We start from the raw sequence: 14,947 nt of genomic DNA, 5'->3' as shown, positions 1-14,947 counted from the left end.
GGTAAGTACGTTCCGATTCTGGTGTGAAAGTTGCGTGCACTCATCTCTCCTTCATCTTGGTGCAGAAATGACCTTGCCATGCCAGGGACGAACACCTTACACTACACTTCTCAGCAACAGGTAACTTCCAAGTGTTGCAAAATTTACCTTCACTTTGCTCTGAAGGATGTGCTGGCGACGTCCGAATATCTGAGCGGATATCTATCGGATGTACAATGGACATCCAGTGGTTTGTTGGGTCCTTAAAGTTCACAAGCACACACCTATGCTGGATGTATCAAGCCAGATCCTGTGAAGGATTTCTTCCCAGTGATTCTGAACAACTGTTGAACGCACATTTTCTTCTATAGCTCTTGTCTCCGCGCAGCAGAAATCTTGCCTCCATAGGCTCGAGCGCAGTTTTCAAACACAGATCTATAGGCTTCAAGGCTCTGGATACACCGGCACACTCCTGATACCTGTTTAGGGAAACTTCTGCAAGTACGGCGCAAACCTATGGGAACTGCACAACCACCGAAAAAGAAGCCTCTTAAACCTCTAGTTGTATTGCCATATATCCACGGGGTTACACATCGCCTGAAAAAGATCGCTGGCCGACATGGAGTACAAGTCGTCTTCTGAGCTCCCAACAAGGAATATGCCGCAAGGTTAACGGTGTGGCCGACAACAACGAAAATAACACGCGCGGCACCGCACACGGGACACAATACGCCCCATGTGATATCGCTGTTGTTTACAACATTCCGCTGTCATGAGGAAAATGTTACATCGGAAAAACTGGGCACTGTATCAATGACCGCACCAGAGAAAACGCCGCTTTATATTATATTTGGAGCCATTCATTATTATTTTTTTTTATTCCAGGAAGTTGTTAGCAAGAATCTATATTGTGATGTCTATCATCCATGGTTGTCACACCGTGGTATACTCCTATCGCTGAAAGTTAGGAATAGCTAATACTACAGAGTCTGCATGACTACACGGTGAGGCATTGTTAAAAAAAGAAAGAAAAGAAAGTCCTTCGTCAGGCAACTTTTTAATGCTTCAGAAGGCTAGTCGTACCAGTCAGTTTCCTTTTTGACCTGCGAAAAAGAAACAACCTGTTCATTCAATGAAAGTGTCGAATTCTCGTTCCGCCATTGACCTGTTGCTCCTCGGACGGCAGGAAGTCGTTCCGGATGCAGAGGCGGCGACGCATCTCGTCGGTCGACTTGGACTTGAGCATGTTGGCTGCGACCTTGCACGCTGCGTCCAGAAGGTCCTTGATGTCCAGGTAGTCAGCCACCTGGACGGGTACAGTCACCGGCGAGGTTAGCACGAACGCCCGTCGGTACATGACGCGGGAGTTTTCTCTGGAAATCGCGGTATACATACACTCACGGCTGCAGGTTAACACATTTGTATTTGACTGTTCCGAGTGCGTTGAGACCTTTTGTAACCGCTAGAACACGGCCCCAATCTGTCGTGGAGGCCTAACTTGAACACTATTGACCGGCGTATATATAGGGTGTCACCAGTGTTGAGAAGTATGCTTTAAGTACATGGTACTTAAAATACTATTTTAAGGGGGTTTAAACACGTGTACTTTACTTCAAGTACAATCTCGAAATATGTACTCGTACTTTAATTTAAAAGACAAAAAAAATGCTGGTACTTTCCGAGCAAAGTAGAACTCTCGACTTCAAACTACATTCCCAAAATGTGGTCTTGTTAAATTTGTATCACAAAATGATGATCTGCCAACTCTGAAGCCATTTGACTTTATCCATTATTTGCTACCACTTCCGAAAAGAAATAACTGATGCTCCGCTATTACCCCTTGGGCAACGCATACCAGATAAAAAAAACTGTGTAGGGGAATGAAAGGGAATCATTAATAATTGTGTCAAAAACTATTTGCAATTTAAAAGTATAATGTATTTATAGCACTTGACTCCAAGTACATTGCACCTGGTGTACTTACTACTTTACTTGAAGTGCATAACCTCTCATTTAGTTTGTGCTTTACCTGAAGTACTTTTTGAATGTACTTTACCCAACACTGGGTGTCACAAGTGAACCTTCCCTTCCAAAACAAGCCGAGATAATCGACGCCTGCACATAGAAACTTCAACGTTCACCAAATATGCACCGAGCAGGGGGGCTAAGCTCGGCACGGAGAGATTAAGGCGAGTTCTCCGCCGAACTCGCCGCCCGCCGCGATTGGTCGGCGCCGTGCATGACGACACGCGCCGTCTCTCCCTAAATCGTTACGTCAGAACTGAGGGTTTGAGGCGGTCGGAGAGTGGCATATTCGGAACTCGCGGCGAGATGCTGTGACGTCATTGTGACGTGGCAAAAGCCGCCGCGGAGAGGAAAAGCTTGCCGGCTCCGACCTTGCCGAGTTTGGGCGAGTTGGGCGCGAGATCAGGGAGAAGCGTGCAAAATGGCAGCGTTTTCGTTCGTGTTTCGCCGTCGGCGTAGGTATTTAAGCCACGCCACTGTGTTTGACATGGACGACGTTGATTTTCAACTACACTATCGCCTCTCGAAGGACGTGGTAAGGTGGCCTGTGCGATGAACTGCGTGGCTAACCGGGCTTGACGCGATGGAGCCGTGAATGAACAGTCGCCCCCGTCGCGAATCCTACAAATAAAATCTACAAAGTGAATCCTACGAACAAAAGTGTTTTTACGATAACCAGGAACGCAATTTATCATTACCTACAGGCTTTTATAATTATTGTGATGGTTTTCTGCGCTGCGTAGATGCAAGAAAAACGCACTAGATAAAATTTAAACCGAATCAGAGGGTACAAGAAAAGCAATGAACATGAATGGCGCAGACTAACAACTGCGTAGTCTCTTTCTCATCGTTTTCCCTCCACACCATATTTTGACGAACAAATTGGTCGTTAGTTTTTCATACAGCAGGAGAACATGCCAGAGCATGGCGACATTGTTGCCTCTAGATAAGCAATTTAACCAGTGGAGTACAACCGCTAGCCTGGGGTCTTTAACGCGCACCACGCAGCAGTGATACACGACCGCACGCCGGTACGATGCTCATCCAGATCGACACGGGCCGGGGGGGATTAAACCAGAGATGGCAAAATTACTTTCAAAAAGTAATTAAATTACATTTCTAATTGCTTTTCTGAAAACTGCCAAATAGTAATTAAATTACATTAGACATTACCACAGACTAAATGTAATCACATTACATTACAATTACTTTCCAGAAGTAATGAAATTACTTTGAAATTACTTCGACATTACTTTTGAATACCTTGAGGCAGTAATTCGTGCTCATTTTATTTACCGTATACGCCATCACAGTGTTCCCAAAACAAGCCCTCGTTTGCCCTCCCCCCATCCCCCCCCCCCCCCAAGCGTGTGCAGGAACCAGATCTGGGAGAAGCGAGGCGCCGCGCATGCGCAATGCCGACGGCAGCGCCACCGCGGTGATGTGACGTCAAAGAGCTGGGTTGGTCTATGTGTACCAAAACTCATATCTTCCTGTTTACACCGCAACAACCTTATCTGCCTCAAAGTGAACCATATTGAACAGTGGTTTTGCTGGCGCACACGGCATAGGTGTTAAACATGATGAACAGCTTCTTTAGTTGTGACTCAGAAAGACAGTCGACTCACCGGTTTCGCTGTTCATTCAACGGTGAAAGTTTTTACTAAAAGGTTGATGTGTTTCTGTCTACCTGATTTAGAAGTTGTTGTCCCAGTCAGTTTTTTCTTAAGTCGGGCAGTGGCTGCTCGTTTTTCGTCGTCACGTGAAAGTTTCCCTTCCGCCGGGGACCCAATCTAATTCTATTCTTCTAAGAGCCTATTCTCGATCATTCCTTTCAAGGAGAAACTTTTTTATACACCCGAAAAGCCCAAGTTTTTGTGCATTGCCACGCAAAGGGCCTCGATAATTGCTAAGCAGAAGCGTCGCCAATTGAGGAATGACGCGAGCTTCCTAAATTGTGTACTTTTTCCACCAAACGGGAAGGGGGAGACGATATCTGCCTGTAGGCTTAAGCACGAAACACATGCGCGTCAAAACTATCCTTTCCGACGTGCGAACTGCCGGAACGATGTTTGGAGGCGAGAGTTTTCGACGCTCTCCGGTGCTACGAAAACCCTCGCCCCCAAACGTCGTTTTGGCAGTTCACACGTCGGATCGGACAGTTTTGACGCGCATATGTTTCGCGCTTTATTCCCGAATTAACTTCCCAAGGGAAGGCAGCGAGGCATACCGCGAGCGGCACTTGCTTTGCTCGAGGACGCACGAAACGTTCTGGGGCTTTGACAAGGCATTTGCATTTATCTATTTATTCCGGTTGTTTGTTGTTCACAATGGTCGAAGCTTACGGTTTGACCTTGCTCTACGAAAGGACAAGGCTGCGTATTTGTTTGTCCTGTTCTCTCAGGTTTTAAATTATGTTTAACTCACTGGTGATGTGCCCGTCGCCTTGTAGCCTATGGGCCGTTCATCCCTAAGCTGACGCACACTCAGCTTAGAGATGAACGTTGGAAACTACGCGTTTGTTGGAGCAGTCACACGTCTGTCGTTCGCCACGTAACCACGCTGTCGTTCATACCCACACGCAGAGAAAGGGACGGGGCAGGTTATTAAAGGAAGGTGTTTGATCGGTTTTGGTTAGCTAGCAGCTCCCACCGCACTGTCAGCTAGGGATAAACGAAGTATAGTATCGTCCCGATGACGCGACGCCGTGAATCTGTCGTGCGCCTGGAGTTCGTAAGCTGTTGCCTTCTAGCAATTTTTACACGTAAGTTTTTCTCCTTCTGCTTTCCAGCCCTCCTTTGTGCGTCTGCCCAGCTCTTCGTACACAGCCTTGCGCTCAGGTTGCCGTCGTTTATTTCTTTCATTGCACTCTCACAACATTTCACGCTGCAAAATAATTTTCTTTTCTTTTCTAAAGCTTGCAAACGAACTGTCTGAAAGTAATTCATTACATTACTAAATTACTAGCCTAGAGAAGTAATTCATTACATTACTCATTACTTCAAAAAGTAATTTAATTACTGTAATTCCATTACAGTAATGTCATTACTGCCATCTCTGGATTGAACCCACGATCATGGGTTCTGGAGCGCGAGGTTTCGCTCCACGTGCACCCTATTTCGAAAAACATTGTGGCTGTGTTGGGGAGAAAGATGAAAAAGAAATTATACAGTTGTAAGCTCTGTTTCACCTTGTGTTGTACCGCAGAAAAGGCTACAAGCGCGAGCCCCTTGCTCGGCGGCACAAGCTCTCGTGCGCCAAAGGCAGCTGCCAACGCCCTGAGCTCGCGCTTCTAGCCTGCACTGCGGCACAACATAAGGTGAAACGGAGCATAGTCTGCGCCATTCCTGTATGTTGTTTTTCGTCTATTCTCTGCTTTAGTATAAATCGTTATCAAGTGCGTTTTTCTTGCATCTACGCAGCGCAGCAAACCATCGCAATGTCTAACCAAGTAGCAACACCACCTGGAATACGTCGAGACCGGTTATAACGAAGTCGGTTATAACGAAATAGCGGCTACAGTGAAGCTATCACGATTTCCCCTTGCCTTTTACACTTTGTTAACCGAAGTCGGTTATAACGAAATAGCGGATACAGTGAAGTGATTTCCAATTCCTGTTGACTTCGTTATAACCAGTCTCGACATCAAAACCTGTGAGAGGCCTCATCAACCTTCACATAATGCCTTCAATGGAGTCGACTCAGCAACGGGGCCCGCGCCCGACGCCGAGCGTCTTTCCACACGTTGATTGGAGACGACTTCCTGCGGGCGAACGCTAACGCTACGCTCGTGTCCAGCGTGCCTGCGCTCAATCTCAATGCGATGACGTCGAAGCGCTAGTGCACGGGCTTTGATTATTCCAGGTGGTGTTGATTCACTAAGCCTACAGTGGAAGCTTCGAATATCAGTGACTGCGCCGAGGGTGAGCCACGGGAAACAAGTCCAGGTGTTGAAGGAGGGTAAATAATTTACAAAAATATCGTTATGATGCAAATAAATGCAAAGGTGCAAGTGAGCTGGACAAGAATGACGAAAATATTCCCCGGAGAAGGGCAACAAGAGGGACAAAGAACAAACGCAAATCTCGGTCGCTCGCCAGTCACCTGGCTGTGTTTGGAGATTTGCGTTTGTCCTTTGTCCCTCTTGTTTTCCTTCTCCAAGGATTATTTTCGTCATTCTTGTCCAGCTCGCTTGCACCTTTGCATCTAATTGCATTATAATTATAACCTTAAATTCCAAGCTTCACCCTTGTTGGTGCTAGACTGGTGGCAGCTGATAAAACCCATTTGCTCTACTGACGTCTAACCCCCGGTTAGCTCGGTTGGTAGAGCGCTCCACCTGTAATGGAGAGGTCCCGGGTTCGATACCTGAACCAGGCGGATATTTTCCGTCACTCACCAGTCACCTAGCTGTGTTTGCAGATTTACGTTTGTCCTTTGTCCCTCTTGTTCCCCTTCTCCAGGGATTATTTTCGTCTTTCTTGTCCAGCTCGCTTGCACCTTTACATTTAATTGCATTATAATTATAACCTTAAACTGCAAGCTTCACCCTTGTTGGTGTTAGACTGGTGGCAGCTGATAAAACCCGTTTGCTCTACTGACGTCTAACTCGTGGTTAGCTCAGTTGGTACAGCGCTCCACCTGTAATGGAGAGGTCCCGGGTTCGATACCCGGACCAGGCGGATTTTTTCGGTCGCTCACCAGCCCCCTAGCTGTGTTTGGAGATTTGCGTTTGTCCTTTGTCCCTCTTTTTCCCCTTCTCCAGGGATTATTTTAGTCAAAAATATTGTTTTGTTTTGTTTTTTGTTTTGTTTTGCGGATGGCGTTTGGAAAGCTGCCACTTCCTTACCGCGGAGTTATAATAGCATAATGCTTTAAAAATGACGTCAATGATTTGTAAAAATGGAAGTGATGAAAATAGTTCAGTCTATGCTCAATCCTGAAATAATCTCATAAATTTTCTGACGCATCGACAGGATTATCAATAGTAAATAGTAATCGGTTTATCTTTTCTCTTTTTTTTTTTTTTTACTGATTTGCCCGCGACGTGATTACACCGCGCTGGTGATTATGCCTACCTGTCCTTGCCGAGAAAACATACGATGATACGAAATGTCTGCTGCAGAAAATATGCACGCACTTATCTGGGAGATAGGCCACCACAGGCCACTAATGTGACGTCAATGCAAGCCGTATTATAAAGCAGAAAAGTGATTTGGCTCGAGACTATTACACCAGACAACTTACCAGGATAATCTGGAACAGCGTTGCCTGGTCTACGTTGAAGAACTCGGCGTCCCACGAAGACACTGTGTGCCTGTCGTCGTCGATGACGATGAGCATCTCGTCCTTGTGGTACGTGGCCCACTGGATCAACTTCTTGAGGATGGCCGAGCTCACGTTCTTCAGCGGAATCACCTCGTTTTCGTCCTCGCTCATTCCGTTCAGGTCTAAAGGAGCGCGACCAGCATGGTCAAAGGGCACGAGCGAAGTCAGCGAAAAACCAGTTGTAGTGACCGTCTTCCTTATACGGAGCAAAACAAGGAGAGGAGCGCGGCGCGCTCCTCTCCTTAGCTAACCTTCGCCTCTACCTGTGGGTAAAGGCGAAGGTTAGCTAATTTTGCCTCTACCCACTGTTCAAACGCCGAGCGCCGGCGTCCGGCGTTCCAACGTGAGACACTGCGTGAGAAGGAGACGTCGACGCTTTTGTTTGCTCTGATTGGAGAGAGTCAATGGGTAGAGACAAGACAGCTATAGCCTTTGCATCTATACCCCTCAATCATTCCAGTAAGACGTTCTGACATTTCCGCGCGCACTGATCTCCTTCTCTCCCTCGGTTTCTTTCTGCATAGCATATTTTCAAGATTCGCGGAATATTAATTGGTTCCAAGAAGTAGGTTTTTTTTCCCCCTTGACTACCACGACGTTAAATTCGTTTGTATATAGACGCTTTCAGGCAGCATGTGCATGGGCGCCGCCATAACCGACTTTCAGTATCTGTTTCCTCTTATTCCGTTCGCTTCACTTCATCACTGACACAGCAGGACAGGTTCTTGCCACTTTAGGTGCTATTTAGGTGCTACTGTGTCCTTTGCCCTAGCATAGGCCTTTGTGGAGACTAGTCAACGCTCGCTTCAGTGGCTCGGCATTTCGGTGAGACAAGAGAAGGTAGGCAATGGCGGCTCAATCTGACGCGTGTTGAAAGCGTCTATATAGACAGCTGATCATACACAGAAAAATAACTGCACTTTCCCTGCTGGCAATTTTCAAAGCTTGCTTTTGAACCTATACTTTCGCGGCTTCGTTTTTAGACCACCAGGCGCTGTCAATAACTCATTCGCTCGAAAAAGCTGACGAGAAAACCTACGACCACAGATGTTTGTTCTAGCCGCTAGCTGCTGTTGATTTCACAGAAGGCGGCAATGTTGCCGGAATTCTGCTTCCGGTGCTCGCACCGTACGCTCGCATAATCATGCTCTCCTCAGGAGCGGCGAAAACGGCCCCGGGCGGCCGCTGTTCTTTTGTTGTCGATGGCGCGTCATCGTCCGGCGTGTACAAGGTGGTCCCTCCACATATGCGTACAGGATCTACGTGTTTAAACTCTGCGCTCCTGCACTGCGACCTGAAGGATCGCCCGTACCGGATTGAGGACTTCCGAGAGGAACTCAAACGTATTGCCGTCTTGAGCGACATCGTAGCGCTCAGCGCTTTTCCGACGAATCATGTGTGGATAGCGACGCTTCGGACTTCGGAGGCGGACGCCTGGTGAGCGGCAGGGAGTTCGTCGTGAAGAACCTACGCTGCGTCACCATCGACCCGAGCACAACCGAGGTACGTGTGCGTTTGCACTGCGTTCCCTTTCACGTACACGACGACGCCGTGCGTACACTTTTAGAACCGTACGGCAAGGTGACTGAAGTCGACCGGGAGATGTGGCGAGTCGATGGGGTCCACGGAATCGAATTAACGACGCGTTTTGTTCGCATGACGCTGAAGAGTGGCCTCACCCCTGACGACATGCCTCACCAGCTGCGGTTTCACGGCGCGAAGACCCTCATTGTCATACCAGCCAGAGTGCCCGTATGCCTGCGATGCAAGCGTGCCGGGCATATCAGGCGGGAGTGTCGTGTGCCGAAGTACTCACAGTGCTTTCGCTTCGGCCACGATAAAGAAGAGTGTATGAAGACGTACGCTGGCGTCACCTAGGTATAGGCGCTGGAGGAGCATACGGCGTTCACGATGGACACTGAAGAGGCCGGCCGAGAAAGCCGCGCGTGGTTTGGGGTTCGACGCCCCACCGTCTACAGAGCAACAAGGGAAGCCTGCCGGAGATGACGGTTCCGGGGAAGGCGCCGTGGAGACAAAACCAGACAAGTCAGCCCCTCACGTTCCGGAGCCTGCTTCCGGTCCCCCGGCCTCTGCCCCCACATCGCCTGAGGGCTCCAAGACCCCCACGGCCCGTCCTTCGACGACCGAAAAGACCTCCGAGCGCCACGACGACATGGACGAAACCACCGACTCAACCAAGCGCGACCTCGAGGTTACGCCCCCGAAGCCCGACACGACGCTCAACCCTAACCCTTGGTGGCGATTCGAGAAGAACAAGCGGGGCCGTTTCAGGGTGGTGCTGAACGCACCCTGCGACTCCGAGTGAGGCGGCAACACCTGGTCTCCAGAACTGGTGGAAGAGCGACAAGGCAAGCGCTGCATCATAGCCTTCATGATTTCTTCGCTCAATTCGGCCATTTCGGTTGCAACGCGAAACGTTCGAGGTTTTCACACGCGCAAGAAGCAATGCCAGGTGCAGCGCCCGTTGCAGACACAGAAACCCGATTTCTTAGCGTTGCAGGAAACCAAGATGGCCGAGGAGGAGCAGGTTTTTGGCGCAGTACAGCCTTTCTTACACTTGTATATATGAGGTTTGTGTCACTACCCCTGTCAAAGTCTCGGGCGTTTTTTTTTTTTTTTTTTTGAAGAGGTCATTGCCCTTATTGGAGTTGGCGGTTACAACACACACAGAGGAACGGTTTATTACGTGCGATTTTTTTTTTTTCGACAGTCCCCTGGCGGCTTATCTGCATATATGCCCCCAGTACAGTGAGAGAGCGTGTTTCCTTTTTTTTTTTTTCTGGCTTGGGCCGATATGTAGACTGTGATAGAACAGTCATGCTGTGTGGTAATTTTAACTGTGTTGTTCGAGCGATTGATAGAACGCCTATCAGGCAACGTACCGATAAAGATATTACCGTTCTCAGCAATCTGCTCGGGGACTTCGACTTGATAGACGCTGGAACTGTGCGGAATGAAACCTCAGAGATGCATCTCACACATTTCCAGGCGTCATCGCATACGCGGCTAGACAGAATTTACGTTTCGGCGACACTGGCAACTATTCTAACGAAGTATCGGGTCATGCGGTTGTTGTTGTTTTTTTCGATCACTGCTTGGTGTCGACAACGGCTGGTGGAAGAGCACTGTTTAATTAAGGGCGCGCTTTGATACAAAATAAGTTATATTTTGTTCTAAGGCAGCTCGAACCCATAGGGAGAAGTAAATAGTTGACTAAATAGTAAGTTTAGTACCCCTGCCACACGGAAAAGATAACATATTTTCATTAAATGGTATGGGATTTAATCAGGTCTCGGTCTTGAGTGATTATACGAGCGTCGCAAGCTGATTTGTCGACCCCATATATTAGTTCGAGAGAAATTACATTAATTTTGCCATGTGGCCGGGGTATATTGCAAGAATTCAGTGACTGCACGTAATAACATCGCTTACATGATCGTAAGTGACACTTGTCTAGCCGTGTCCGCGTTGACTACGTCTACCTGATTTTTAACTGATCTGTTTTGCTGTGCCCAATCGCTGCGTGTCTCGCCATTTTGTAAAAGTATTTCTGTATAAAACATGCAATCCTACATCAATAATTGCGTGACTCAATATTTTCGACTTATTTACGGTCTTTCTTGGTCACATTTTCTATAGACGTCTTATACACATACCTCGTGCCATTTCGTACCGATAATTTGGCGGTGTAATGTTTTGCCCGTGTAATAAAGTGTGTTCTAAACCCGTTGCTATGTGCAGCTTTCATTTTAGCTAAAAACACACACGTATGTGACTAAAAGCGCGTTACGACGGTCGATCCACGCGCGTTCCCTTCGATTCGACGCGCGCCCCCGATGGCCTTCCTTCGCAACGTCACGAGAAGAGCACTCCGCCTTCTCTTTTAGGAGATGTTGAGCTGTTGAACCGAAGCGAGGAGGAGAGAAGCAAGGCCCCTTCCCCTCATTTTCAAATTTTCTAGGAGGACAATGACGTCGTAGCGCTCGCTTGATAGCGCCGTTCTCTTCCAAAAGTACAGCCATCCGTTAGAGATATCGATGTACGAGTGGTGTCTTGGAGTTCGTAGCGCCCCGTTCAACGCATTTTGCGAAATCCAAATTTGGGATCAGTATCCCTTTAAGTCGTACATTTATCGTATTCAAATTTTGCGAATGTAGGTTCTCTAGAGAGAAAAAAAATGTCAGACAAAAAACTTTTTTTCCTGTGCGTGGGACGAAAACGGTTCGGTTGGCGTTGCTACTCGCATACGGCACAAATACTTAAAAGTTTCTTAGAGATGACCAACCTAAAGCAGATCCAAGCGTATGCGATACGACACTATTTGAGTGCGCTGTTCAGAGCGCATGCTCAGAACGAGCTCACATCTATAGGGAGTATTCACTGGCGGCCATAGCTGTGTGCTCGACTGCTGAGCGCGTGCTGACGACGAGCTTCCACAGTTCTTTTGCAACGTGCGTTCTGCACCGTCAAGATTGTCGGCGTTAGCAGCCTATTAATGTACGCTCGTTCTGAGCATGCGCTCTAAACATCTCCCTGAAGTATGGCGTCCAGGGCAGCTAGGTTGGACATTACACGTACGTCTTAAAAGGTCACGGAAGTGACGTATTGGAGTCTGATTGGCGGAGGCTAGTGCCACTAAATAAGCTACGCTTCAGAGTAACGACGCTTACCCATATTGTGGCTTAAAATCGTGGTTGCCAGTTACCTGAAGCTTTATCTGGAATCAGATGAAACGTTTTTCCGTCCTTCCGTAAATATTTAAACAGTTGGCGACATAGCAAAAAAATATTACATGAGCTTCCTAACACCAAATCTAATGCTGAGGAAGTCGTACTTTTGGATCATGGTGATCGGCACTCGCGTCTGCTCTGCACAAGCACCATGATGGCAGCGCCCACACGAATATCGGAGTACAGAGTGCCGATATTCTAAGCGTAGCTCATTTTGTGGGTCTAATGGAGGCAATTACCTCCACCTATCAGACGCCATTACCGCACTTTCGTGACCTTTGAAAATGTACATGTAAATGTCCAACCTACAGCCCTCCAGGAAATACCCCCATAGCAGCCTCATCTCGCGGCGCCCTTACAAAAAATATTTCAGGCAGTCCATAAAAATCCTATCCGCATTTTAACGACCCTTTCAATTTTCTATATATTTACGTCGTATCGACAATTTTCAATATACTTTGTATAAACTTTCTTTCAACCGAAGTCTATATAGCACAGACGATAGAAATGCTAAAGAATTCCTATCACAACGTCTCAACACAGTTTTTGTCACCATATTTCTATAAAATTTCTATAGACTAGAATCGATAGCATAATAAGATGCAGTGCGGGGAGGCGACATCACGCCCAGTTAGAGACCCCTTGCGGAGGCTGTTTTTTTCGACGGTGTTAAGGACTGCTCATGTTTAAAAGTTCAAATTTTAGGCAGTGCGGACTATCTACGTGTGCAAACTATACAAGATTTTTGTTTTTCAGTATCGTTGATTAGGAGGAGACGAGACGGATTTCGTGAATAAAAGAGTATGTTAAAATCGTTTATGTACAGGGTGTCACAAAAGAAAATGTACACGGTCTTTTTTACCGCAAAAATAAACTAGGCGTCGCGGAATGCTCATTCTCCGCCCAAAGGTAGCGCTAGAGGTCACAACCAGATGCCAAAGTTTCAGCCCGATCCGATACATTAATGAAAGTTATAAGTGAATTTCTGATAATTTCAATGGGAAAATGGCGGCCGACGGAGTTTGTGAATACATGGGGCTCTATGGCACCAGAAATTTTCAGAAAATCACGCATAACTTTCGATGAACTTATCGGATCGGGCTGAAACTTTGGCATCTGGTTGGGACCTCTCGCTACCTTTGGGCAGAGAATGAGCGTTCGGCGATGCCTATAGTTTATTTTTCCGGTGAAAATAAAACCCTGTAAATTGTTTTAATTGTGACACCCTGGATATTAAAGGCTTCTTTGTGAGCAGAGGAAGCAGACATTGATCTAGGTATGCCGTACATGAGATTTTTTGTGTCGACTGAGCATCAGGTGCGGGCTATGTACCGGGTGCGGATTATCTAAGCAAAAACTTGTATTTTTTACCCCAATTTTGCCTCTGCGGACTATACACGGGTACAGACTGTAGTCCAGAAAATACGGTAATTATCGCCCCTTGCAATGCTTTATAGATTGAGATGCAGTTCATCGACCCTTGTGAACCACCATAGCCTCCTCTATACTCACAAAGCCTGGTAGTTCTACGACGGAGCCAGAGAGTGCCCAGTCGCAGATTCGGAGCGCGAGGACCTGGTAGCACAGAGCGTTTCTCGGGGAGCCTGTAGTCAGCGCAGAGCTTTTGCAGCGGCGAGGACCCGAGACATGGTTTTCAAGCCTCGACTTCCGAGATCCCGAAGCTCGGGATCTCGGAGGCCATCTTCAAACCCGACGAGAAAAGAAGCGGTAGCGCGAGGAACGCGAGGAGCACGAGCGGATGTTCCATCGCTCGGGACCAGTGTGTTTTGGCGTCTCGCCGCAGCGGGGCGCCCGTTACATTCCTCTCCTCTCATTCGTTGTCTGCCGCTCTACCTTTTTCACTTTCGGCAGCCGCGTCTCGTAGCGATCTGCCAGGCTTTGTCAGTATAGAGGAGGCTATGGAACCACGTTTTGAATAAATTGAAAGAAAACAACATACTTGTAATCTTTTTTTTTTTTTTTTGTCTTCTGGGATGGTCCTCGTTTAAGTGATTGTCTTTCAAGTGTAGGGTATATATAGCGGTGGAGCACGTCAGCACTACCGAATTACTAGAGTTATGAGTGCTCTGTCGCGAGTGTATTTGTAATGTCTGCGTATACGCACACGTGAAGTGGTGAGTGCATATGTTTCCGTAAATACATCATGACAAACCTAAACTTAATATTCAGAATATTTTTTTGTTGTTGCGAAATCTGATCTATCATTGCTGGTAAGAAAATAGTAACGAAGCTAATATGTCTATCTGTTTTTTGTACAATTTTCATACAATTTCTATGCAATCCATATACACTAGGTTTTATAGAGTCTACAAAAAAAGTTACCAAAAAGCTATATAGCCAACGAACAGAAATATATTTATAGCCTTTATGCACTATTTTCTATAAAAATATGTAGAAACAACGGGGAAAATATTTTTATAAGAGCGGTTTCCTTCCATATTTCGTCCGCTGCATATTTTTTTCTTGCATTTTATCCAAAGACTTCACTAACTAAATTTGAGTATGATAAATACCTAAGTACATGTTTATGAAAAGCTTCCGTTAACTCCATTCATTGGCTTATCTATACGATTTTATTTTCAAGCCGAATAGCGCTCGGGAACACCTTGTTACCACAGTGACGTGGTCACCGAATAGGCAAAGACATATATTTTTCTCCGGCAGAGGTAACTGCTTACCCAACAGCATGGTCCTCAGTGTGCCAAAGACCATCGCAGTCTGCAGGTCCACTTGGAAGACTTCTCCTTCGCAGCTCTGAAGCTTTATGGATGCCATCTGGCTCTGCCTCGACAAACCTGGCATCGAAGAATCTCGCCGCTGCATTATGCGCTGTCAGTGCCGAC

The 14,947-nt window shown here is 47.0% G+C and overlaps 1 protein-coding gene across 1 annotated transcript; it reads right to left on the bottom strand.

Moving 5' to 3' along the window:
- Positions 1 to 1,052: 1,052 nt before the first annotated feature.
- LOC115331836 (S-phase kinase-associated protein 1-like) lies at positions 1,053 to 14,879 on the bottom strand. The gene is made up of 4 exons (XM_029994087.4): positions 14,783 to 14,879; positions 7,252 to 7,454; positions 1,145 to 1,285; positions 1,053 to 1,082 (listed from the first exon to the last, which is right to left on the bottom strand). The coding sequence occupies exons 1-4, from the start codon at positions 14,877 to 14,879 to the stop codon at positions 1,053 to 1,055; spliced, it is 471 nt and encodes a 156-aa protein (XP_029849947.3).
- Between the last annotated feature and the right edge of the window lie 68 nt (positions 14,880 to 14,947).

This window comes from Ixodes scapularis, unplaced genomic scaffold (assembly GCF_016920785.2).
Source record: "Ixodes scapularis isolate PalLabHiFi unplaced genomic scaffold, ASM1692078v2 PGA_scaffold4__175_contigs__length_147842914, whole genome shotgun sequence".
NCBI lineage: Eukaryota > Metazoa > Arthropoda > Arachnida > Ixodida > Ixodidae > Ixodes > Ixodes scapularis.
The sequence above is the reverse complement of the archived record's forward strand: the minus strand, read 5'-3'. Positions and strand labels throughout refer to the sequence as shown.